The sequence below is a fragment of the Nelusetta ayraudi genome, unplaced genomic scaffold (genome assembly GCF_046127955.1).
Source record: "Nelusetta ayraudi isolate G7.1 ecotype Tasmania unplaced genomic scaffold, CSIRO-AGI_Nayr_v1 ptg000011l, whole genome shotgun sequence".
In the NCBI taxonomy this organism is placed as follows: domain Eukaryota; kingdom Metazoa; phylum Chordata; class Actinopteri; order Tetraodontiformes; family Monacanthidae; genus Nelusetta; species Nelusetta ayraudi.
In genome coordinates this window covers 5,121,038-5,148,429 of record NW_027466061.1, presented here as the reverse complement: position 1 = coordinate 5,148,429, position 27,392 = coordinate 5,121,038, and the positions used below count along the sequence as shown (strand labels likewise).

At 46.1% G+C, this 27,392-nt stretch overlaps 1 protein-coding gene across 3 annotated transcripts; it reads right to left on the bottom strand.

Annotated features, from left to right (window-relative positions):
* Window positions 1–1,080: 1,080 nt before the first annotated feature.
* slc8a4a (solute carrier family 8 member 4a) lies at window positions 1,081–26,313 on the bottom strand. Of its 3 annotated transcripts, XM_076020231.1 has the most exons (10): window positions 26,199–26,313; window positions 26,000–26,074; window positions 24,583–24,658; window positions 20,412–21,835; window positions 19,719–20,236; window positions 11,513–11,619; window positions 9,852–9,970; window positions 7,603–7,702; window positions 5,968–6,240; window positions 1,081–2,355 (listed from the first exon to the last, which is right to left on the bottom strand). In XM_076020231.1, the coding sequence occupies exons 4-10, from the start codon at window positions 21,744–21,746 to the stop codon at window positions 1,976–1,978; spliced, it is 2,832 nt and encodes a 943-aa protein (XP_075876346.1). In that variant the 5' UTR covers window positions 21,747–21,835; window positions 24,583–24,658; window positions 26,000–26,074; window positions 26,199–26,313; the 3' UTR covers window positions 1,081–1,975. The 3 variants fall into 3 exon arrangements, with proteins under 3 accessions (XP_075876346.1, XP_075876344.1, XP_075876347.1); XM_076020229.1 differs by lacking the exons at window positions 26,000–26,074; window positions 26,199–26,313 and adding an exon at window positions 25,014–25,880; XM_076020232.1 differs by lacking the exons at window positions 24,583–24,658; window positions 26,000–26,074; window positions 26,199–26,313 and adding an exon at window positions 24,242–24,292.
* Between the last annotated feature and the right edge of the window lie 1,079 nt (window positions 26,314–27,392).

Sequence of the window (27,392 nt, the reverse complement as noted above, 5' to 3'; positions counted from 1 at the left end):
GATGTGCTGTTTTAATAAATCTATCGTTTATCAAACATGCCCTCACCAACATTAAATAAATGAGAATTACTCTTCATCCTACAGCAGAGTGGAAGTGCTGTTTCCCTTTTTAAAGAAAGAAGAATTTAAAAAAAGAGAATTGGCTTTTTGGAGTTATTGCACAAAGTATAAAATAAGCTCACAAAGCCACAAGAGGGAGGGCACGCTGCAGGAAATTATAATCCTCTGTCACAGTAGGGCTTCATTTTCTGTTTAATGTGTTTGGAATTAGCACATTTTTGTGCTTGCAATAATAAATTACAATTATCAACATAGTCCAGGCGGGAAAGCAATGGCTTCTTTATGATTCATGAATTACTTTGCCGTCTTTGAGTGGATGTCATTTTTAATTAGTGGTTGCTGTTCAGTACTAACCACACAGCCATTTGTTCACTTTTTCTACCACAATCTATTCACTTTTTTAAGTTAACCCAGTATTTCAAGATGATTCATTTATTTTCGTTTGAATATTCATCCGCTACATATTCAAACCAAAAATGAAGACAAAGAGACATACCGAGGCATGATAAACCAGTAACATTTATTTTCACTTTTTATACATTAAACGTGCATATCAATGAGAGTAAAATTTATCATATAAATACCCTCTACTATTACAATAAATATGGCTCTATTAATTCTAGATTGAATAATAAAAAAAGAAACTGACTTCAATATCAACTGCTGTGCAACACAAGACACTCCTTGGAATTTCTGTACATGAATTTGAATGCATTTTCACCTGCTGAATCGTCTCGTCTGGGATCTCGTCCCTCTTGACGTCTGACTCCTGGTGATTCTTATTTTGCTTCTCAGTGTCAGCTCCTGTGCCCGTCCTTGCAAAATTTTGGTCACCAAACGTTTGAGGGGACTTGATGAGATGAGAGCACACGCACACACGCACGCAACGCACGCACACACACACACACACACACACACACACACACACACACACACAGAAAAATCCAAAATGTGCTCAAAGAATTTAAATGACAAAATAAAAAATCAAGGACTCTGGTCTAGAGTGACCTAAAATGTTCAAAAAAAGAGGGACATTTTGAACCCTGGATATGTCCGACATGACTGATAAAGCTGTGTGTGTGTGTGGGGGGAACGTGGATCAGGCGGTGAGAAGAGTATGTATGATACAGCTATCTTTCACGTGTACACGGACACATCAGCACATCAAGAACCGTGTCAAAAATATCACGCACAGCACTTTAAAATATGTTACTGAGAAAATCTGCGTGCAAAAGTAAAAACACAGCGACTCCTTCACGAAACTCCCACGCACGATGGTCATCTTTTTTTAACGTGGCACACAATGATTATAGTTGTCATGTCATAAATTTGAGTAATAAATATCAACACGCAAGTATGTTTTACAGACCACAGAAGCCTCGGCTATGTTTTCCACCTGAAAGTCCTTCCCCATGCACCACCGTCGACTCTCTGTCTGACAAACAGGGGGATCTTTTAGAATGAGCTGCTTTTCTCTTGTGCTTCTTAACGCTTATTAACTGAAAATGAAAAGAAATAACAATCTCTGCAGGGAGAGAGAGAGAGAGAGAGAGCGAGAGAGAGTATGATGGTGTAAGTGTAGTGTGACGAGAGGTGGAAGGTTTGGCACAAACAATGCTGGTAACAGTAAAATAGAGAAACGTCCACGTGAAGAAAGCTGACGAGAGGTTGGAGTTGGTGGCTAAAGCTCTACTTCACAGCATAGTGGGTGGTGGCGGTGGTGGTGGTGGTGGTAGCAAAGTTCAAAAGTCCATAGATCCAAAGTCAAGAATACCGTCGATAAGAACCAATGATACAAATAGTTATAAACCTTTGTGGAAAATAGACAAGAACGAAGAGTAAACACATTCGGCTGACTGACTGTAAACACAAGGTGTGGGGGGTTCTGGGGGTTCGGGTTGGTCCGTCAGTCTCATCAGAAGCCGGGCACGTGGCAGTACGCCTCCAGCGAGGACAGCAGGATGTAGATGAACCAGAGTGAGAGGAACATAAAGAAGGTGAGGAGCTTGGCTGTCCGTGGGCCCCCGAGCTCCCCCCCGGACACGCTGGGACGGCGGCGGTAGAGGAGGACCAGCACGCACACCAGCGCCATGACGGTGAAGAGGGTGACGGAGAAGGCCAGCGAGCCCGGGTCCACCCGGAACACCTTGCCCTTGGTCTGCCAGTACACAGAAGCGATGGTCCACGCCACGCCGATGCCCAGGAAGACGTTGACGGCGTTGCTGCCCGTCACGTTGCCAATGGAGGCGTCGGCGTACTGGTCCTGGATAGCAGCCACTTTGCTGGCAAACGTGTCTGGGGGGTGGGGCACAGGACATGGGGTGAGACGCCCAATGGTGTCAACAAACGGGGCGGAGACGCCTGAGATCGGATCTGAATGCAGTATAGATTCACATTTCAATAAAGTACACTAGCGTTCAAAGGTTTGGGGTCTCTGACTCATTTCTGCATTGAACTCCATTATAAGCAGCTTCATGAAATAACCTGCTGGGATGCTCTAAGACAGTGGCTCTCAACTGGTGCAGTCTCAGAACCCACAGTTTTTTCCTTATCATTAAGCTACGTCCCAAATTTATTCCACAGCGCTCAAATTTGTTCCACAAAAACAAAAAGGCTAGCCCACTTTCTATCATGTCTAGTATATAAATTATTGAAATTACTTAATTAAATTGTGTGCCCTCCAAAATAAATGCCATAAATGCCCAAGATTTTCTCTGTCACATTGTGGTGAGGTTTTGTCTTGTCTTGGGGTTTTGTCTCGTCATTTCCCGTTTTATTTTGACACCTGTGCGTCCGACCCAATCACACATTGTTTCCACCTGTGCCTTGTTACCCTGTGTGTTTAAAAAGTCTGTGTTTCCTTTGCCTTGTGCCATAGTGTCTTTGTTTGTAATGTCTAGCCCTGTATGGAAGCAGATAATTAACATAATTAAAATTAAAATGCAATAGCAGAAATGCTTTTTCATTTTAAGAACAAAGCTGCATTATTTGACTCATAATTAAAAGCGTTAATAAGTCATTCAATCTGCATTTTCATTTTCTTATTCAAGACTGCTCATTCTTGTACTTAATTCAAAGGAAAAAGGAAAAGACATTTGAGATTTAATTTTCAAAACATGCACCAGCAAAGAGTTACCAATATTCAATATGAAATGTAAAATTGGAAAATGAAAAAACAATAGCAGAATGCTTTTTCATTTTAAGAACGTGGCTGCATTTTTTGACTCGTAATTAAAATGCTTAATAAATATTCCTAAAAGCATTTTCATTTTCTTATTCATGTTGCACCTTTTATGACACAATCAAAAAGAAAACTAAGGGCATTGCTTTTTAATTTTCGTGGTCCTGCCCTGCACAAGAGTTACCACAACTCGAAAACGAAATCACAGTGGCGCAGGAAAGTGACGTCAGCAGCTCTTCACCTCCGTTGTGGGTATGGCGGTATGACGCGAAGTATAATTTGTGTAAATTCTAATGTTTGTGAATTTAATAAAGGTATAAACATATATTTATATATATATATATATATATATATATATATATACATATATACATATATATATATATATATATTTATAACAACACACACACACATATATATATATATATATATATATATATATATATATATATATATATATATATATATGTATATATATATATATATATATATATATATATATGTATATATATATATATATATACATACATGTATTTTATTTATTTATTATTTTTTTAAAGGTATGGCGGTATGACACCACTTCGCCATCGTTACTTTTCACGTCATTGAAGTTGCCGGTAATTGAGATTTAAATGGCGTATCTGAATCTGACGCTCGGAACCGAGTTGAGCAGGTGATCGAGAGCTTGGCTGCATATTCTGCCGTCCCAGATACAGACGTGAACGAGGTTGCCCCAGCCAACCTGTTGTCAGTTATGGAACACCTTGATGCACCAGCATCGGCCACCAGTCGACGGATTGGTCCGTTGATGTTGTGCTGGTGCATGAAAGGAGGAGAGGAGTTCCTTCCTCTTCTGTAGAGTAGATTATCATTTTTTTGTAGTTTAGCCTTTTGCCTTTTCCTCCTTGTGAGTGATTTTGATTTTGTAACTTGTTAGACTAGAATTGCTTAGAAATCATAGGAGTTTCTAATTGTTTGATCACCCTGATCTGAGTTTCAGTTGTGAGTGTAATAAATTTACTTTTGGCCTCAATCCTCTGCGTCTGAGTCCTGCCTCTAGTCCCGGCCGCAAAAAAAGCTCCGCAACCCACTTTTGGGTCACGATCCACGAGTTGAGAAACGCTGCTCTAAGAACATTACTAGTGCAGGAAAATCAGTCAGATGTGCTGAGCACATTATGGGATGGACTTGACAATTGTTGCCTTTAATGTCTAATTGCATGTGGTTTTAGAGAATGAATATCAAGTATGCAATACTTCTGCAATATACATAAGTTGAATGCTTCAAAATTGCTAATATAAAATGTAAACAAACATGTAACAAAGCTTTGTTTTATAATCAGATTTAGTTGTGTTTGCTAAGCCATGAAAGAGTAAGAAAAGGTGGTTTATATTTCAGGCTCTTTAAAACAGCCTCCTTTTAGTCTGTTCACACAGAATTTTGCACATTTTTGATTCTCCCAGTCACTTTCAATTAGACATTGGAAACAGTTTTCATACTAAAATGTTCCCATAATTGTTAAGCACATCTTGACTGATTTTCATGCACTCATAATGATGGCGGAGCATTCAAGATGATTATTTCATCAAACTGGTTATAATGGAGTTCAATGCAGAAATGAGTCTGTGACCCCAAACTTTTGAACGGAGTGTAAATCAAAAGTTTTAAATTAAAATCACTCTGGTATTAATCTGGCATGCTAGATTTCTCTAACTGTTTCAGTTTATCTCACATGTCCATCTGTTGAAGAGGCCGTAGGAAGAGTTTGGAAAGTAGAGACAAAACTTGGTCGCATTTGAAGAAGAGGAATTTGATTCGTTACTGCTTGTCACTGTCTCTGGGCCGGCCACAGAGACAGTGACACTACTGTGTCCAACGGAAGTAGTCGGAAGTCACACACGAACACGCCGTCCACTTACAAAAACTGTCAATACTGTTTCAATGTTGTTTGGGTGAAAGTACCGCCCCGCTCTGTTGAGACTGTAGCTACTGCGGCACTGGCAATAATCGCTTTAGCAGAAGCTATTTTTTCTCTCGATAAATTATAGTAGCTTCTTATTCCTGGTCTCTTTCTGCATTTCTTGCCTTGCTTTGTTTTCTAGCCCGGAGCCGTTGCTTCATGGCCCACTTTTTATCCATACGAGAACTGGCTGCTTATGGAAACTACAGAATTGCATCGACTGACAAAAGAAAGAAAGAAAGAAGCGCTGTCAAGTTGGCAGGACAGACAAGCAGGATTTCGGCTGTGCGACCCAAATGCTGTTGAGGGTTGCTAACTGTTGAAGATGCGCACCATTATTGCAGCGTAGATGTAGCTAATCTATAAATGCAGATATTAGTGGATAAAAGTAACCCCTATGATTCACATCACTGAAACTGTTGTGCTAATCGGACTTCCTGATGGTGATTCTCTTATTTTCCTGCGCAAATTGCCGCACAAAAAGCATTTTTCCCGAGTCGGAGCTTAACGCCTGTATTTTCTCTGCCGTCTCCACGGCAGCGTGGGCGTAATGATATGGAGATATACGCAACAGAGACAGAGTAGCGAGTGACAGAGAGCTTTTCTCACTTTACAGATAATGGGCGTCCAGCAAAAGGCGTCAGTCAACAATGATTCTTACAGCACAGGTGGAGGGAGGTTGCAAAAAGGTCTGCTGGGACAGCTGCTTCTCCCTCCCCCCGGGATCAAAGAAAGAAAAGACTGTTAGGACTGATAGATGCTTCACCTGGAACGGAGGTGCCCAGCGCCACAAAGACCACGGCGGTGACGGAGTCCTTGAGGCCGACGGTGCAGCCGAAGTGCGACGCCAGGTCGCCGGTCACCGCCGTCAGCGCGCCGATGAGGGAGATGGACACGAAGAAGCAGGCCCAGCCGTTCCAGTACTCGGTGGGCGGCACGAAGGCGAAGAGGACCTTCCAGAAGACGGTGAGGAAGTGCATGATGTAGTCGAAGCAGGACGGCAGCCGCTCCTCGCCGCTCTCCTCCTCGTCGTCGTCGCCTGGTGGAGAGAGAAGCAGCGCGGTGATGTCCTGCTGGTCGGTTTACGGAGCGGAGCCTGTAAACCTGTAAATTCTGTTTGCAGAACTGTATCATTTATGCCGCACTCCGGTGGAGCAGCCTTTGAGCGACTGCACGGACTCGGCAGAACAGTGCATGTTTAGCCGTCTGTTTACAGCCTCCAGCACAAAGTCCCGGTTTTAGCTTCCCGCTAAACTGAACTTTGTCGGACAGCCCACACGACTGAGAGGGTCATATACAAGGCAGCCTGAGCGGCTTTCAGAGGGCACAATAGAATAGAAGAGAATTGTGAAAATTGGGGAACTACGCTGTTGCAGCACTAAATAAAATACAAAAAATAAACTGTATGGTAATTACAAGAAAGAGTCAAATGAATCTAAATACCACAAACAAACAAGAGCAAGATGTGCAAAAGGCAGTCAGCTGTGCAGATGCAGGGATGAGCAAGGTTTTATAAACCATTAGTGCAATATTTGCCATTGAGTCACACAGCGGGGAATGAGAATCAGGCCGGGACTGTGGCCACTACACTAAAATCACAAAGGGCTGATTTTAAGATTTTTTTTTGGAAGAAGCAGAGCAAAAAATAAATTAACTAGCGTGCTTATCTGATTTCGAGGGATTCCATCAGGAGACTGGAGACACAGACCCTTACTTTCTATACATACAGATAAATTCACTTTCAATAGGACCCATTAAATATTCACACTTTCACAGACACTGTGTTCACCGAAATGAAATCCAGAACAAGGTCTGAGCTGCGTCTTCAAACGCTGCCATGGCATCTGGCAGAATCCATACTAGACGACAACCATAACCGCTGACGCATCAAACAGTTGTGTGGGAGCTAACCTTTTCAAAGGCACTGAGTTGAATCTGTAAATAAGGCCGTGACGTACGGACAGGCTGGAATTAAACCTTCTATTTATACATACTCTCCCTTTTCACATGCAAGTCTGAGTAAATGCAACATGAGAGGGGGAATAAGAGGAAAAAAAACGAGCCCATTAGCAAGAAAGGGCTCATCTCCAATGTTCTGGCCTGCGTTTTGCCTGAGTACCCTGTGCGCTGGTGCAGATCAGGGAAGGTTCACAAGGCCGCGCAGACGGCTTTGCAAGTGACAAAATGGAAAGCGTTCACCGTGCGTATCTTCACAAATTGTTTTTCTTTTAGCTGCTTCATTTATTATCCATTGAATGAAACTTTAAAAAGCTGGTGCATTTGGGGTTTTTACCCAAGGAAGCGCCGCCTTGCCGGCAAAGTGTCCTGAGGAGCAGCTGGTTGGGTGCAATCAACCTCAGTTTCTCTCCACAGATGAGACATCTCGGCCACCCCGACTCACCTGCGCTGACCGTGACGGCGCTAACAAACTGCTCCCTCCAGCTGCTGCTCCCCACCACCAGGGCCAGGTTTGTCTTCTTGATCAGCTTGTCCACTGTGCTCTGCGGACGGGCGCAGGAACGACAGAAAAAGCGTTAAATGAAGCACAAAAAACAAACAAAGAAACATAAGAAAAACACGGCCGTGCTGCGAGAGTGGAAACTTTTACGCAGGTGCGCGTGGCAACGTGTTAGTGCCACTGCTCATATGAGACGGGGGACACTGATCTGCTGAAATAGGGCGCAATTAACTGTACCACTCCTCCCACTGTGGAGCGCAGTGAGTCACCAGTGCAGATGCGGGAGAGCACAAAATCCCATGATCCCTCAGGAAAAAAAAAAGGAAGTGTGCCAGCACTGCACCAGCGCAGGATGTACGGCTCTGGGACTATCATGACAACGGAGCCCAGCATGTCACTGCGGCATCACCTCGCAGATCAACGCTGGCAATTAACACAAATTTCCACATGTATTATTATTTTTTTCTTCCAGGGTCGTTTCCAAAATGATTACGACGCAAAACAGCTGGAAAATGCGCTTCCTGGCCTGACAGGAGCTTTGTCACGGTGATCGCATTAATTTAAAGGTTGCATCGTTTACCCATTTTTCATCCCAGGCTACAGTGGAGCAGCCTTGCATGATTAAGTATCACCTCCCCCACACCTCCGTATATATCTATGGAAAACAGCATATTTAGCCCCCTGTTTACGGCATCCTTAAAAAAAAAAGCGAGCTGATAAAAACTGGATTCTTTTTCTAAAGCGTCCATGTACATCACATGTTTGGAAGGACATTGTGAGCTGATCTGGTGCTCACTAGCCTGGAAGAGGTATCAGAAATCTGCCATTTTGTGATGTCACAAAGGGATAATTTACAGAACTGCTTGTTTTAGTACAAATGCATTTTGAGGGAAAATAAAAAACAAACCAAACAAAAAAGTACAGAATGGACCTTCATCACTTCTGTGGAGTTCAACAACTGGCTGGAGACAAACCATTCCATAATATTGCATCTAAACAACGACATTTACAACCAGTAAAAATTAACTGAGTGGGTTAAAATATTTGCGACTGTTCGTGAGGAAACGATGGTAAGATGGCAACGCCACTTTGACGACTGCAAACTCCACAAACGATGCAATTTCCGCAACTTCAGACGACTTCATCTGAATGAAGCGATGGGTTGATTGCTCCGACTGGTAGAGCCATTAGATACTCGCACATCACTAATAATTTATCACCCATTCCCAGTCAAATTAAACTTTAATCTGCTGCAAAACCAAAACACTGAGACATAAACAATTATGCGCTAAAATGCTGTCTCTTTTCCTGTCAGACTTTCTAATATCTGCGAGGAGATTAAACAAACTACCCAAAGAAGGAGAAAAAAGTTGACCATGCATTGACGTCATTAAAGTCAGATCATAAGGTTTAGTTTTAATTCAAGAGAAAACCTGAGCTTTATGTTCAAATATATTCACTTCAATTACAATTAAATTAGTTGATGAATTTGGTTGAAGTTAGTTTTTGAGTTCTGACAAAGTACATCACTGGTTACTTTTGACTTTTCCCAATCAAAATTGGAATCATAACGGCATTTATTGTCTCTGTGCAGTCACAGCAAAATAGCTCAATGTTGATCTATGTGTATCTTAATATACAATTATTTAAAGGAAAACTGCAACGAATTTAAAGGGAAATTGCAAAGAATGGGATGAAGTAGTGCGAGATACTGCAGACGCATGGAGTGTTTGTCAGCTGCTGAAATGTTAGCTGCATAGTAATACCTGGACTACCTTCAAAAGCTGCTGGGACATTTATTTACCTCCTAACAAAGTCTGTAAATGCTTTATTATCACGTGTGTGTTGCTGAATTATTAAGACGTGGTTAAGCGGGACTCAGAGGCGCTGGCCCACAGCGTGCAGCTGGTGCCCACTTCATTTCTTTCCACCCTGTTACTCAGACTGCCTGCCACCCTGACGCACGTTGAAAGATGAAACAGCCTTCAACGCGGGGAAAAACTAAAAGCAAACACATGTAGGAATCATATTTTTTGTTCCTTCACGTACAGGATGTAGCGATTGGATTTCCGAGGCCTGTGAAGCAGCACAGCAGATCCCTCTCACCAGCGCAGTGGCTCCAAAATACAGATGAACTTGGCATCGTACAGGCTGCGCCATGCCATGGTATTTACTGAAGTCAGAGACCTTACCTTGAACTCGTAGGACTCTTCGATGACCACCTCCAGCTTGGTGTGCTCGCCCAGGATGGGGCAGCCCATCTTCGACACGTCCTCCGGCCCCGCCGCCGTCTTGTTGTCGTTGGTGTCTCCTGCGGACACAGAGGTTCTGTTCACCCACCGGCTCTGCCCACCTTAAAAAAGATTTGTTGGCCGTGAAAGCCACTGTTTGCAGCCATAATGTTGACCAATAGTGGAACTGCCAAGTGTGACTTCACCCATTGAAACAGATGCTTTTTGCACAGTAGAAGGTCAACAAAGGTTCCACTAACCTGAGTGTCCCTGCATGTAGAACCTTGCTATACATGAGTTCAACCACTAATCCAGATCCAAATAATGCAGAAATGTGACAGTTAAATCTTCAAAACAATATATAATACTTTTGTGTATTTCTAGCAATTTTCTAAATGTTTCATACTCTGTCCAAGTCCATTGTTTAGCACATTTTTGGCCAGTGGGGTTGAATTTTTCAGCTGTTTGTTTACTTGACTGTTGCCAGACTGTGTAAAAATTTCTGAATAGATGTCAGAAAAGAAAGTGTGTTGGGAGTGAGGAGAGGCCAAGGAGAAGCAATGAATGACGTTTGTGGGCAGAGGAGGTAAATAAAGAAATTTAAAAATTCTTGACATTTTTAAGCTCTTTTTTTAAAAATTGATTTTTGTAGATTCATTCAATTTTATGATTGTTGTTTGATGATGTTTTCAGTGGTGCTGTAACATCGAACAGACAGAGAGCCTCTCCAGCATCTTAGCCTTGTTAAACTCAGTCGAGTGCACCTTAAGCGTGGCTTATAATTTGCACCATTAAGCTTAAATTTGTTGCCTCCTCTGGCACGACCAGTATTGACAAAGGGCCTATCAAAGGACTAATCAGTGTGCTCTGGGCGGGAAGAGGTGGCAGCTCCAGCCAGCCTCCCATTAGGACACAAACAGAGTCGCTGCGAGCTTGTCAATGACGCCGCTTTCAGCTCGGAAACTGCATTAGTTTGATCAGAAATGAAAAACTATTTGTTGAAAAGAGAGAGAGAGAGAGAAACACAAGGCTAATGGCTTTTTCATGCTCCTCGGTGGCCTTTAGCACATCGCAGCTTCTACTGAGGCGATGACACGTGCCAAATTTCAACCATGGCACCAACAGGAAGCCTGGAGCTGCTGCCAACTCACTCAGTCTGCCCGTACCACAGCCTGTGGGCTCCGAACCCCCACGTGAAAATATGAAATGAATTCGAGGGATTTGGAGAAACACTTTGTCTGTCACGTCAGGTCAACTGAACACAGTTCAATCGAAGTTATCACATGAGTCAGTTTAATGCACACAAGCCAGGGGTTTAAAAGAGTCCCTGTCCCCACTGAGTTCTGATTTAAATTAACTTCTTTCATCAATAATAAGGTTTTTGGGAAAAAAAAAAAAAAAGTATTTTAATGCTGTTTTTATCAGGGTGAGCCAAGGGCACCATTATTATCTCCTAAAGTTAGCCAAGAGTAAAGAGAAAGTTATTACAACCATTTGGGGAAGAAGCGCAAAAACCCACCATCAATTATTCAATAATGACAAAAAACAGCAGTTGCACTGACGCCTCCAGCCCCGCCCCCGGCCCAACCCCCCAGCGCCACCCAACCCCGCCCCCAGCTCACCGTGCCTCTGGCCCACCTCCAGCAGGATGGGCTCCTCCAGCACGATGGTGAACGTCTTGTTCTTCTCGTACTCCTCGTCGTCGATGATCTTCACGTTCAGCATCTTCCTGCGGGCACAGGGGTCAGAGGTTGGCACGGGAGCCGCGCACATTGCCGTGAGGTCGCTGTTCATTAGTGTCTCCCTGTCCCTGGCGACTGCAGGCCGGCGTTGCGTAAAACGGAATCAAAAAATAGATTCCCGGGCAACAAGTGGGACCCGGTGCGCTTCAGGACCCTTTTGAATAAAAAGAGCGAGTCCGAGAGCTACAAGCCTACACAGTGAATCACAAAACACCGGGTTAGATAAGAGGGGAGCGGAATTCTTTTTTTTCTTCTCAATTTTTATTTTGGAAATTGGAATGTTATGTTATGCGTGGCTCAGGACCCGACTTGTATCTTCGAATCAAAAACAACAGGCGTTAACGTGTTCCCAGTGACCCAGGAGGGGGCGGAGTCCTTCCACAGCTGTTAATTCTATCAGAGCGGACGTCAAACACGTCATGGGCAATAGAGCCACCGTCTTGTTGATGGTGCAAACCAAGTGTCCTCTATCCAGGAGCAAACTAGTCTTAAGAGGACCTTCAGGTAACGTGTGTGCGTCGACACGGAGGAATTTGATGCCTTCAGGGGGAGAAAAAAAACAACAAAAGAAGACACGTGACGTTTGCCGTGTCGAACTGTGACCGACACGTTCTCCTCCTCTCCTCTCCTCCGCTGTCACTGCCAGCCGCTCTCCGCCTCCCTCTCTCCCTCTCCCTCCATCTCCCTAATGATATGTGGGTGGCCGTCTCTATTTCTGTCTACGCTCACCCTCCCAGGGTTCGACGCTGCGCAGGAAGCGCGCTTTGCTTCGCTTCGCAGGAGAGGCAGAAGTTTATTTTGAACGAGAGTCAGTGGCGGCCGTCAGCGGGCGAGGCCTGCGGGTGGAAGAAAGAGAAGAAAACGAGGAGGACCTGCAGCAGGAGAGCCTCCGGTCAAAACCCAGCGCACGAGATGCGTCGAGGAACACACGATGGCAAAGCGAGAGGCGGCGCTCGGTGGCAAGCGAGTGCGCAGCGTCTATTTTGAGGCTTCCGCAGACCGTGGCGAATGCGTGCTGCCAGCCTCGACAGTGTGAGAATAGCAAAACCAACGAGGAGACGTTATAAGAAAACAACGGCAGAGGTGAACGGTGATGATTGGGGCCAAGTTCGGTCGCGACCCCTGCCATCATCTGACACTCGGGTCCGGTTCTGCTCCCGTGATCGTGGGGTGGTGGAGGACGTTGATTGGAAAGCAACTATTACAGCAGAGATGATGTATCATTTGTGCTATTAAAAATGTGGACCCAGAGGTCACCAATTATGAAAAAAGATTTAGCGAGTGAACTTTGTCTGCTTACTCCGCTCGCTCTAGCGAAGTTCTGCTGAAAGGCACGGCTCTGGAAATCAGCTCTTTGTGATGTCACAAATGATGCTGCTGCTGCTGATATGTCTGCAAGGTTAGTGACCCTCTTACATTGTTTATGTCCCTTTTCAAACGTGCTGAATATCCAACAAGGCATGCCTGGTGGCAGGAGACTGTGACGAGAAGGTGAAATATATATCTACATATATACACATATATTTACATATGTCTATAGAAATACATTAAGTAATACAGTATATATTTATTTTTCTCCCCTCACTGAAGTGCAGGATGATGCTAAAGATGTATTCCATGTCATCCATGAAGAAATCCACCTCTGAAGACCAGCTTTCACCACAACTCAGTGAAGATGTTCATTTGTTGGACTGCCACACTCGACTCTCTCTTATTAAAATACATCTGCAGCTGGAATTTTTGCATTTCAGATTTTGCTACTCTATTTGTTTTTCAGGTCTCAACTCGCAGAGCTCATAACAATAAAACACTTTGGGGAATGGGCTTTTTGTAACACTTAGCAGTTCAATCTTCCAGTGAGAGAAAAATAGAAAACTCGAAAAACTGAATTTGGCATAGCTAGAAATGTGTCATTCGGCGGCGAGGCAAAGTCTTGACATTTTAGGTTTGTTTTTATGTTGTTACCTCAGCACTTAATGGAATGGAAAAGTCGAATGTTTATTTTTTTCTGAGAAACGGCAGCGTTGTCACAAAAGCAGTCTGCTTTGAGTGTGTCACCGCTAATGGTTCCCTCGGTGCTCATGGGGAAAGTCAAGTGTTTACGCATAAAGGAGCTTCTAACCAACAGGCCTCGGCGCTTTCACCTCGCAAGCACTTGCACAGACGCACAGGCAGCTGTCGTTGACTCCCAATGACTCCCACTGTCTTGCTGTGAACTTCAAACTCTCCGGCCAACTAAATGGTGACGAAGAAATGCTGAAAGTTTTTTGTAAACAGCTTTAACACCTCAACCGATGGGCTGCGGGAGCGCAGAGGCTAAAAAAGAAAACTGATCAATTAATACAAAGGAAAAAAACCCTGAAATTTGCCAATTTTCAATTTTTTTTTAATTTTTCCTAAGCTGATAAGGCAATAATAATACACAGATAGATATTTTACTAGTCTAGTGTTATTTACATGCTTGCTTTGCATGTACTATATGCATCTTTTTGTATATTTTGCATATTTTAGCATACTTTGGGAAAATCTTACTGTATTTTTCAAATATATGCATTCAATGTTTTTTTTTCTTGTATTTGCTTCACTGTAAATACTGTACATTTATATACATAGCGACTGATGTATGGAAATCAACTATAGCTAAATCCGATATATAAAACATCTCTTATCTTTATGTGGGATTATTGTTTTTGTCTATGGTCTCTTGACAAATAACCTCAAAATAGAGAGAACAAATATTAATTTGGTTCATGACTATGTTGGAAATCATGGTTTGGAAGAATCCCACTGGCGATGGGTCAGATGTGGAAAATAAATCTCAGGTGTCAGATGTGACAGTTAATGGGACTCTAACCTTTTAATATGAAGCTGAAGCTATTGATTTAGCCTTGGTTGAGTGGAAGCATACCTCAGCTGGACAAGTTTAAAGAAGAGATTCCTCCAAACATGAACCACATCGCTCACTTTTCACAACTTGTCATGCGGTTGGTTTCAACAGTCGTGGCTTCATTTATTTCACTTAAAATCCAAACTTGATATCTGAACTGCATTTCCGTCCCTGGGAACAGGTGATAAATCCATGTGATGTTATTGCCTCCGTGTCGGCCACTTTTCTCCACTTTGGTAATCAGGTTTAACGGCTCACTGACCAGGTATCGCTGCAGGTCAATACCGACTAACAGGCACAGCTGTATTCTATCAGGACGGGCCCGCTCCCTTATTGCGTTAGAACTGTCCACCAAGCTATGTTTTTACCGGTCATGTCTGCTGCTGCTGCATCAGTCATGCAGAAATGTGTAGGTCCTGTTTGTGTTAGTGCTGAATATTGATCCACGCTCCACCTGAAGAGGCTATAATCTGCGCTGCATGGGTGGGATGTACTGCAGACTGCAGGAAGACGGACAAAAAAGCCTGGATGTCTCCTTGGGGAACAATAAAGAACATGCACAGTAGATGTTGCTCTGATTGTCTATAGTCTGTTTATCTATTTGTTTGTACAATACTCAAACAAATTCATTAGCAGCGTTCAGATGGATCATCCTGAGGAAGAAGGAGGTCTTACTGGGGCTGATGACACCTTGGAGAGGAGGCAGGAGCGGAACTGTCCTCACTGGGAGTTTTCCTCTCCTCCACACTATTGTTTTTTTTTTTTTTACAGGGTGCTCCTATTTCTTCCCACAAGTCAGGAAGGGAACTGAACAGCAAGTTCCCAGAAAGCGGAGACTCCCCGCTGCCTACAGGTATGACTGTAAACCATTTCATGCCTTTACGCCGCTCAGCCCGGGCAGAATGTGTGTTCTCTTACGCCGGATCGGAGAGAGGTTCTCTAGATAAGAGTGACGCCAGTGGGGAGCATACAGTAAGTAAATCCATACATACAGTACAAGATATTATACTAGTGCCACTGGCTATAACACAGTCAGTGAGATGAATAACTCAAAACTGGAGCGCCAGCGTGTATCTGCTCCACCGGAGGGGCCATAGGAAAGATGTATGGGAGCCAAAAGAATTTTAAAAAAGAGCAGTAAGAAATATGTTTTTAATAACTGCTGCAGTTCACATTGCTAATGATTATTTACTACAGTGAGTTTTAGAGAATAAAATGACAGATGTACTTAAAACTGCGTCACATTTTGACCAACAGACCGTAACACTGAACTGTGACTGGTCAAATGTTAAGCGTCAGCATCCCCGACCATTCACTTTTTCTCTGCTGCCAGATATTTCAACCTGTCAACAACCGTATCCAGTTTCGTTATAACCAACCGGCTTGGTCTTGGAGATGTTTTTTTAACTGAAAGAATTAGACAGTTGTGTGAGATAGATGTTTCCAAAATGATTTTGGCTTGAAATCATCCCAAATAACTCAAAACATGACCATCTTGGAGGAAGGGATATCCAATCGGCACTTTTACTTGTAGCTGATACTGTTTTTACAGCGCTTATCTTAATCTGTGCGCCTGTGGCCTGAGTCAGGAGCAAAATGGTGGACCCAGGAGCTGCAGTTTGCTGCGTGTGGGATGGAAAGTTTTTTATTGTTCGTTTTTTTGTTTTTTTAATCTCTGCTCATGTTCACTTGCACTATTAGAATGGACGGACTTGTGCATGTAGCAAATCTCATGAATAAGTGAAAACAGATACAGGAAGAAACTCCACATCACTCGCTTGCCTATCTTTAATTTTTTAGTTTGTGTTGGCTTGGTGATGATTATTTGTGACAGCACTGTGTGGATCCTGCTTTAGCCAAACCTTTTTTTATATATAAATATTTCTGCGATGCACTTTCAGATATTTTGGGAAACTGCACTTGATACCCTGCAAGCTTCTTTCCTTTACCATCCGGCATGTACATACAGTTTCCAGGTAGCAAGAAACAAGTACTTCGAATAGATCCTTTGCAGATAATAACAATGTGCAGACACAAAGGGTCATACCATACAAAGCAATAGTTTTTTTAAAAGGGATCTGATTGCATCTTTTCAAAAATAAAAACACTTAAATTGATCAATGTGAGTGCATTTACTCCACAGGTCACATTCACACATTCCCTATGCTGGTAGAGGTGAAGGAGGAAGTTGTCACTCGGGTGCAATAATGCCACATCAGGTGCTGAGTGTCTCGCCACACTGACAGGTGGTTTGGAGAAGCCTGGAACTGAACCACTGGCAGCACACCATATACATCCCAAACCATCTCTGAGCTCAGCATAAACTAAAAGAACCGCAGCCCAATACTCCCAAGGCTTGCTATGACTTTGAACACCTCGGTTAAGAGAGTTAAAATAGTAAAAGGGAAGCCAATCAGAGACTCAAAGAGTCTTTTTTTCTATCCTGAGGATTTTACAGAAGCACAGCTCCAAGTGGGCCGAGCGTGATTCCGCCGCTCCACTTTCATCCATTTTTGTCCGAAGGTTCAGGGTGTTATTGATTGTGACTGCATTAAAGTGGGAGAAATAAAGAATATCAGGGTATCGATTTCCTGTCTCGATGGTGATCTCCTTCGCATCTCTTTCATCCTTGGTTATGTAACTGGCCCCGTTATCCACGGCGGCTTCAAACCTGTGCACGGTTGCCACACATTCCGAGGCACCAAAAAAGAAGAAGAAGAAGAAGAAGAAGAAGAAGAAGAAGAAGAAGAAGAAGAAGAGATCCAGATCCAGGTCATCAAATGGTTTCTGAGCATCTTCCCTTTAATCCATCGACACAGAGAAATGTTAAACGGCTTTCTGTGTCGGCCTGTTTATCCTGCCTTCACGCCAGTGTTTCCTATTTCTAGACGCTGCAGCGCAGAATTTAAGTGGTAGTTGTTGTTTTTTTTGTAACTCTTTACTTCATTTTCCTACTCCTAAAAAAACCCTCACTTCCTCCTCATCTGAATTCTGTAACAACGAGGGGACGAGCAGGCACACATGGATATAGAGCTAGGGACATGGACACGCGCACACACACACACACACACACACACACAGTCTCAGAGTAACGCTCACACAGCAGCCTTGAGGCTGACTGCTGCTGAGTGTCAGCTCTTTGTCCTAAACACCGAGGGAATCCACGCGGGTGAGAGGAGCTGCTCTGTCAGAGCGATGAACTTGGGTCTCCTGCCGAGCAGCCAGCAGACACGGTGCACCATTAAGTCGGGAGCGAAAAAATAAAAAGCAAAACAAAAATCAATAAAAGTGGACGGTTGAGGGCAGCGGCTGACACGCTCTGCAGCGCAGAAGGCGGGGACGAGGCCTCACCTCCGTCTCCTAACGGGCCGGCACGATGAGTCCAAATTAAACAGGCTCATGAAATATTCAGTCTGACTGGAACATCCGAGCAGCACGAAGCAGGAGCAACAAAAACTCTGAGCTTTCAGAAAGGCTCCAGACATCTGCTGTGCTGCTTGTGGAACTCGACGCGGGCAAAGTTTTTCCAACGTGAAACCCCTTCATCTGCTCTTCAGCCGCCGCAAAGACAAGCAGCCGCGACTCCTTCACCCACCAGGATCTCGGCTGTTTGGACTCAGGATCAGAGCCAGACTCAAAGTTTGACACCTGTGATCAGAGTTCTCCTGCACTCCATCTCGCTCTGAGCAGCTGAGCATCCGAGCACATACAAGCGTTTTTTTCCCCCCAAAACCGTTTACGCTCTCTTTTCATTATTTTCCCTGGAAAAAAAAAGGTCGGAGCTGGAGATGATACGCGCCGTGTCAGTGTCACGAGTGCCCGCATATCAGATGTGCGTCGTTCAGCCGAGGTGGCCGTTTGATCCGAGCGCTCCGTCTCCATCTGAATGCAGCTCCTGCCTCCGGCCGCTCGTTTCGCATTGTTATAGGCCGCTGCCTCATTAAGTGCAGCCTCTGTTCTGTTCTGTAGCCTGTCTGCACTACGTTGAGAACTATTGGGACGCCTCTCGGCTCCCTTTAATTGCCTCGGGGTGCTCAAGGAGATTTTTTTTTTTTTTTTTTTAATTCCCATTTGGAGCATCGTTCCGTTTTTAAGTGGGTGCAAGGGGGTGGAGCTTGGAGGTGGAGGGGCTTAGTCCACAGTCGTTGACACAAACACCCTGGTGAACGAACATGGGGATGAGAGTGAGCAACTGCGGGCCGCTTGCAAAACTAATCTGACTAACGCAGAAAATATATTACATGACCGGAGCTACGAGGCGAAAAAAAGAGAGAAAGAGAACTGGAAAAAGAGACCAACCAGAAGACCTGTTTTCGCGTTGACACTGTGTATTCACCTGCTCTGCCTCCCACTCGCCCGACCTACACAATACACCTACACAGCGGCCCTGCCTGGAAGCCTTCGCGCGCCAACCGACTCATCCGACACATTTTGCGCTCCTTTGTCTCGTCCTCTGGCGCGCCACAAATGCTTTTCTGATGAGCTTGATACGGCTGGGGGCATTTTATTTTCCCTTGCAGAGCTCCAGAAAGAATCAACTGCTGGAGATAATCGCTGGGGCCCGCAGCTCATTACCAGGCCGCCCGCTACAAAGCGCACTGGTCGTCGTCGTTCCCCAGAATGTTCATCACGCCACCCGGCGCTCCTCTCTCTCTTCTCCGCCCTCCCGCCTGCTGCTTCAGAGTGTCGCACAGGCACCTGTTTCTCCCGCTCCTTCAACTCCCTCCCCCCCCCCTCACTCCCTACCTCCCTCGCTCCGCACCTGTCTGATTTTCCTCTCTTTTGTTTCTCCGCCATCGGCTTCCCGGTGCTTCCGCATCTTCAACCGCACTCCCGTGTAAATGCTGGAGAAATCCCAAAGGAACGCCCCCCCCACAGTCCCCCAAGCTCCCTCATCCCCCCGACATGAATCCATTCAGAGAAAACTGCTTCCCGAGCCTCTTCTTCTTCTTCTTCTTCTTCTTCTTCTTCTTCTAACGCGGCAGCCACAAGGCTTCATTATCTGCCTCACGATAATATTCTCTTATCCTCCCACGGCTTCCATCTGTAAGATCTCAACTTCTCCCAGTTTCTCCGGAAAATGCACCCCCCCAACCCCCGTTTATAACCTAACGTTAACAGTAAATCTGTCATACAAACACGTGGGCTGCGAACGCTCCGCTGAGTGACGGGGCAGCGTCAGGAGCCGCTGGCACTCACATGGTCTCGTCGTTCTGGAACTCCAGCTTGCCGGACACCTCCTCGTAGTCCTCCCCGGCCTTGGCGGTGCCCTCCACGGTGTGGTACGGCACGGCCACCTTCCCCCTGGCGCCGGACGTCCGGTGGACCTTCACCTGCATGTTGCCGACGCTCTCGCTCACCCTGGTGGAGTTGTTCTCGAAGGTGAAGATGCCGGCGTGGTCGTCGTCGTAGATGGTTACGGTGGCGGTGTGGGCCTTGCCCAGGGCCGCCTTGGGCGGGCCGTGAGAGGAGAGGCCCATCATGCTGCTGCTGGAGGTGATGGAGCTGGGCTCCAGCACGGACACCTCGGCCCGGTGAGCGATGCGCGGGTTGCTGAGGCGCACGTAGAAGTGCTCGTCCTCCTCGAAGATGTCGTCGTCGATGACGCCCACCGTGAACTCCTTGGTGGTCTCGCCGGGCTTGAACACCAACGTGCCCTCTGCAAACTCGTAATCTGAGCCGGCGTTGGCGGTGGCGTCCTCTGTCCGGTAGTCCACCTGCCGGGAAAAGAAAAAGCCCGTTAAAAATTTAGCATATGGAGTTCAACGTAGGGGAAGAAAAAAATGATGAATTATTAAGTTTTCCAGCACCTCGAGCTGTTGCCGTTCATTTACATTGAACTTGGGCCATTTTTTTTACACACGCTGCTATTTCTCCCTCGCCCTCCCGTACCTTCACCGTGCAGCCACTTTCCCCTCCGTGCCGGGTCACCGACATCTTGAGCGAGCCGCAGTTCTCAAAACACTGGTAGTGCGACGGCTCGAACTGCAGGTAGATGGTGTTGGGATCCTCCTCCTGCCCGCTGGCCTCGTGACAGCTCACCACCTTCCGCGCCTGGTCGGCGGCGTGCTTCTTTAAGATGTTACCGGCGCCGATCATCATGCGCGTGGCCTGGATGCGGTAGAACGCCCTGCTCTTCTGCTGCTGGACCAGCACCTGGTAGTTGGCCATCTCGATCAACTGCTCCATGTCCTTCTCTGGGTGCCTCTGCTTCAGCTCCTTCAAGGTTCGGGCCATCTCCCGCCGAGCCTCCTCCTCCTGGTCTTGCTCCAAACTCGTCCCGCCGCCTTCCTCCACCCCGTCCAGCATCCCGTCCAGGGCCTCCTTGGGGTGGGTGTGCGAGTTCATGCCCTGGCCGTCCATCTCAAGGTCCATCTTGGTGAACATGGCGTCCCCCTCCGACTCGATGATGATGCCGCGGCTCTTGTCGGCGCGGTAGCGCTTGTGCACGTACTTGTAGAAGAGCAGGCGGCGGTCAGCGATCCAGGCTTGCAGCACGCAGAGCGGGAAGAAGCAGAAGGTGAGCACGGCCTCCCAGACGTGCACCTCGCCGGGGGAGAAGACGGACAGGATGAGATAGAGCCAGACGTAGGCGAACATGCTCCAGGCGGCGGTGACGAAAAACACCCGCAGGTGCTTGACCTTGCGGGTTTCGTTCTCCGGCACCACGTACACGCAGATGGCAATGATGATGAACATGTTGAAGGCGGCGCTGCCCACAATGGTGCTGGGTCCCAGGGCCCCGGCCTCAAAGTTGTGGCCCACCACCTCGATGACGGACAGCAGGATCTCCGGCGCCGACGAGCCCAGCGCCATCAAAGTCAGGTTGGACACCGTCTCGTTCCAGACGCGCACGGTAGTGGTGGTGGTCTCGCCGTTGGGCTTCTTGATGGTGATCTCCTTCTCCTGAGAGGTGATGACCTCGATGGAGGACATGAAGCGGTCGGCGATGATGGACATGCCCAGGAACATGTATATAAGGGCGGCGAAGTAGACGATGGCGCGGGCCACCTTGTCACCCACGGCGGGGTTCTGCGGGTTCCACAGGGGCAGCACCACGCCATCGGAGCAGTTGTCCTCACTGGAGCAGTTGCCCGGCGGCGAGCTGGGAGGATCGTCGTGGCCGGCACTCCCCTGGGAGAAATGGGTGACTCCCGGCAGGAGGACCAGCAGGATGGAGATCCGTACACACTGCGTGACGGACGGACGCTGTTTTTGCAGGAACATGGCGGCGGGTGGCGGGGGAGGGGAGACGCTCGGAGCCTTCTGATGCGCTGCCTTGAATCCGAGTCACATGTGGAGGTCCGCGTGAGCACCTGAGAGACAAAGGAAAAAGTGATTCTGTGCGGGGGACGGCTTTCTCCCCGATCCCAGAGTTCTATTCCTGTGCTAACCTCCACACGCAGAGGTTTGACACCGCAAAAGTGCTCACAGTCATACTCTTTTGTATGCAAATGACGTGGGATCCATCGGCTCGCTCGGTCCGAGTTTGGAAAGCCTGAAACGCCAGGCACCGACCACTCATTGAGTCACTGGTATTGAACCATCCTGTCAAACTCCCACACACATAATGTGGTCATTTGTGCTAAGCAGTAGTAGAAATGTTAGATTCCGCACCTGTAGTACCGAGGGGGGATCTGAGTCAGTCCACCATGCACTCTGCAGCTCGATAGGATTCCAAAAATAAACTTTCACTGGCAGTGCGCATAACAAGCTATTTGTTCTTGTAAGGCAGCGCAGTCTTACTGATACCAAAAGGTTAGTCCGAGCGGAGACCGTCCTCCTCACCAGTGAGCAAGCTTCTCCTGTCTGTAATAATCTGTTAAATGCTACGAGATGAACAAAACACTTTTCACCTCCCGCGCAACCCAGTCAGGGGACGACACACACACTCACAGTGGTTTTCCTGGCAGAGGGTTAGCTTGCGACAGCTGCAATGTGCAATTCAAAGGGGACAGTGTCAATATGGATTTACGGCGGCCCCTTTGTGAGCAGGTATGGGAAAGAGGAAAAAGTTCCAGAGAAGGGTGATCTCACGCTCTCTAATGAATATTTTAAAACCCCCCCTCCCTCTCAAAACTAGGTTTCCTACCTGCATCTGTCTCCGACGGTGAGCTACATGCAGCACATGCTCTCATTGTCATGCAGCAGAGAGAAAGCTGCTATCTTCACTCTGACCTGCTTCACAGGAGTGCAAAATCCCCATCATGACAGTGATTGCCGATAAAAAAAAGAGTGCAGCAAAAACCATGGAATTTAATGTCCCGCCTCTCATTTATATATATGTGTAGGACTAACAGGTGGTACCTGTGGAATGACAACACCACTGTGCAACAACTTGACCCTTGAAATGCTTATCTTGGCAAGTACATAAAAAAAAGGGTTGAGCAAATCAGCACCACGGACAGCAACCAAGGCAACTGGCAGGAGGAGCAGAGAGGCGAAATGAGATCCGATCGCTGGTTTGGAGAGAACATTTCATCAGCTTTAAACAAAGACATCAGGGGAAGTCCTGATGCAGTGTTTCTGAAGCTGTCAAGCTTGGACGATTAACCTGCAGACCATGATGTGAGAGCAACTTATAAAAAAAATTCATTCGCAGTGGAATATAATATGATATAATATAATATAATATAACATAATATAATATAATATAATATAATATAATCACAAGACCGGTACCACTTTTGGCACATAAACCTGCACAAATTTTGTGTGGGTGATGTTTCTATGGCAAAAGCAGGCACTCCAACTGGTGGTTTCACTGAGATGAAACATTCTTTGTCGACAACACTGTGGAGACAAAGGTGTCGACATATTTTTAATCCGCTCTGATGTTGCGTACAGCAGCGGTGCTTCGACGTTTGTGTCCAAACAGCCAGATATTCGAAGTACACCTGCATTTGTTCAAATTGGCCTCAGCTGCCCAATTGTATTTGTTTTTATAATTTGACTTTTGCCTCAATGTGGGCAAATTGTGCAATAAAGTAGGTAAAAAAATGCATGGATCTGTTGCTGGATCTATACTTATATGTTCCACTAATACTTTATTGTTGCAGGCCCATTGGGGTTGGAATCAAGGCACACCACCACGATACACTGTGTTGGAAACACTGTCTGATACTGTTGGATTCATTCCCTCACAGAAAGCAGCAGATACAGCTGAAGGCTCACCAGGAAAAAGACACAAATCATCATGTCTTGTTCCTAAACAAGGACTTCGATATTCAACACGACTAGCCAGGGGTGGCAATCTTTCACCCCAGTTTGATCATTCGCTAATCTCGCCAACAGCATTTTATGGATCCTGAGCTTTGCAACCTTCCTGCTAGCGATCCCCCTCTAACCTCCCCACCGCCCTGACACGCACGCACACACACACACACCCACACACACACACACACACACACACACACACACAATGCAGATGCCTTTTGATCAATGAGCTCAGATCACTTTTTTCTCCCTTTTCAGCATGGCTTGGCAAGGCGTCACTTTCTTTCATACATTTTTTCTCTCACCTAGTGATGATGATAATGATGACGCCGACGATGATGATGATGATGATGGTGACGATGATGATGATGTTGGTGATGATTTCATCGTCAAATCTTTTTCTTTGGACTGGAGCCCTGAGTGCGGTATAGAAGATGGATGGATGGCAATTTGAGGTCTCAGGTTGGCAAGTAAACACTTGTACATAATGAGTCACACGCTGATACCAGAGAAGGGGATCCAAATGGTGGCAGCCTCAATTTGCAACAGGATTCCTCGTGGATGTCGTTGCTCTATCTTGGGGGGGAATCCGTTAAAAAATAACAAACATGAAAAATAAATATGACAGATCTTGTGAATAAAGCATGAGTGTTGGCAGGAAACACAAGTTTCTCAAGACCTTGTGTTCGATGCGGAAACGATCAGAAATAAAGGAAAAGAACAAATTGAAATGCATGTACACAGCGTAAGCGTCACAGCAAAGAATAAGATCTAGAAAATGTACATACACGCGCATTTAAAAAATATATATATTTAAATAACCATTCAAACAAAGTGCATCACTCACCTGGGTGCAGGTTTCAGTGATCCACCTCGGTGTAGGTGTTTTGGCCTCAGCAGATGAACCTATCTTTCATAATGCACTGTAACAAAGACATTTTTTAAATGAACAAACAGCAGAAAGCCACGAATTCATCGTGAAAAACTACATGAGAAGAATCCACATCAAAGAGTTTGAAATGGACCCTTTCAGAAGCTGCTGCTGTGGACCAGCAGCGAGAACATAAATTGGGATGAGAGAAAAAAACAAAAAAACAAACCCAACAACAACACACAGCATTCTTGCAAATTCAAAGTGTAAACTTACAGAAGAAACTGAATATTGTGTATGGTACATTTAAGACAAAAGCAAGTCAATCCATTCAGTGTCCGGCTGGGCATGACGGACAAACAGACGGACCCAATCGGTGCGCGCGGCGGTTCCCCGCAGATACTCACAGAAAGCCCCCGAATCTCGGCTGGACCCCGCAAGCGGCGTGGCTTCCCCGCAACCCGGTGGACAGGAGAAGGAAAAGAACAACCCGAGTGCCATTCACACACACACACGGCAGCCTGGCGTAATGGTGTGGGGCTTGTTGCGCCGCTGTCTTTGGCAATGACGCGTAGCTTTCCTGCCGACAGGTACCCTCCTCAGGCAAACTTAACACTGTGGGCTCGCCACCTTCTTTTTATTTAGACATTCAAAAAAATCCCTTGTTCCTCCGCGGCGACATCCTCCGAAAGGCAAAGTGGATATTTCCCCCCCCCTTCTCCCCTCCAATACCGCCTCAATGCGTTTTTGCTGTATCCTCTCCAGACTATACGTGTTGTTGATGCGTAACATAAAATATTAAATGACTCTGTCCTCCCGCGTCCCGCTCCTATCTATCCGCAAATCTCCACACCTGCCCGCTGTTCAGGATGCTCTAACGATGCTGGGGGGGGGGGGGGGAAATAAAGTGAGTGGGGAATAGAGAGAGGAAGGGAGTGAGTGAGTGAGAGAGAGAGAGAGAGTGAAAAAAAAAAATCCTCTGCTTCTCTTGTCTGCGCTGCAAAAGAACCAAACAGGACTGCACGTAAGAGTAGGCGTGAATGAACGAACGAACGAACGAACGAACGGCTGAGAGGACGCGGAGCACACGGGATCAGGACAAGATGGACAAGGGGAGGTGGGAAGGTGGTGAAGGAATGAACAGTGCGGTGCAGTGGCGGGCGGATTTTGGCCAAATGAGCAATGAGGGGGAAGGAGAAGAAGCAGAAGAAGCAGCAGAAGAAGCGGCAACACTGCAGAAACAGGGGAGGAGACGTTCCGGAGCAGCGCTGCACGCACGGCTGCTTCTCACCGACTGCGCATCAGCAGGGAGTCCGGGCCGAATGGCCATTTCGCCGCTAATTCCTCATCATTTGCTCATTAGCGCGACCTGCCAGCAGCTCAGATAACCCACCTGCTGCAGACTGACGTCCGTGCCTTCAGGTCGTTCGGCGTCCGCCGGTTCGATTTCTTCCTTCCACCGTGGCGTCTACATGCAAAAGACGGAGAGAGGTGATTTAATAAAAGGGGTTTGCACTCAGAAGTCAAACGTTGCGTTGAGCCAAAAAATAAATAAATAAAAAAAATCTGGCTTTTTTAAGAGCATAACTCACAGCAGACAAGGTTGGCGGACAAGTGAAACATGTTGGGTTGCCTTTGATGGAGGTTAAACAAGATGTAAGGTTGGACCTTGGGGCGAGCAGTGGAAGCCATCCGTTTTACAGCTCGGGCTGCTCGTTGTGAGTGCTGCTCAGCGTTGGGGGGTTGAAAAAAGAAGCAGAAATAGAGCCACACTTTGACAAAAACAGGAGAGATATCAGTGAGTGAGTTTGGTGGATTAAACAGGAATCTAACAACCATCTGCTAATTGAACTGTTCACAGATCTGCATGAACTGTGAAATGATGTCTAGTAGCTAATGTGTTGGCACCGAATAGACTTGAAAAGCCACACATCAGCCGCCAATGCAAGCAGGTAAGAGCTGTCAGAAAGAAAATCTCACCTCGTTTCAGCACTAACGAACCGATGAAAACAAACTTACCAAAAACAAAATTTCAGCAGGTTAGCGTGCACATTTATGATTCATTTTACAAGTAAGTTTTGACTTTGGTCAGTGGCTCCTCTGCTAATATAGTGGGGGTTGTGTTTGTAATGTTTACTGCAGCCAGCCTCCGGGGGGCAGTAAGCTGTTATGGTTTCACTTGTGAGTGGGTCTCATGTTGTCCAGCCTTAATCGCTGCCAGTGTAAACCACTGTTAAAGGTTCCACCACAACATGGAGAAATCTCTGCAACAGTATGTCTTAATGGTTGCTTGTTCAATGTTCTGAGAAAGTTTGCTAAAACACACAATCAGACCTGTGTGTTTCACAAAGGTCATGGATAGAGCTCCAAGGTCAGCCTACAATTGGCATCCTCTGAGACCACTGTGTAAAGAACCCTGCCAACACACTACACATAAGACAAAACCCAAACACAGGCTCATATGTCAGGGCTTTAAGGTTCAACCTGTGTCAAAGAGCGATGATGATCCGTCAACCTGCCTCCGCACTCCGTCAGAACCGTGGAGGTGTCGAACAACAGATATGCAGTGTGTTTTACCAACCCCGGAGACAGGCTGCTACAGCAGAGCTAAAAATAAAGCTATCATTTGGATAAAATTCATTTAGCTTTATTGTTCGGTGATTGCCTGTACCGAGGAAGAACAGGCGCAGATTACCCACCTGAGGGGGCGTGATTACGGTGAACCTCGGGGAGAAATAAAAGAGATTAGACTGAGATGTGGAGGAGCGTTAAGCACCAGAGGGAGG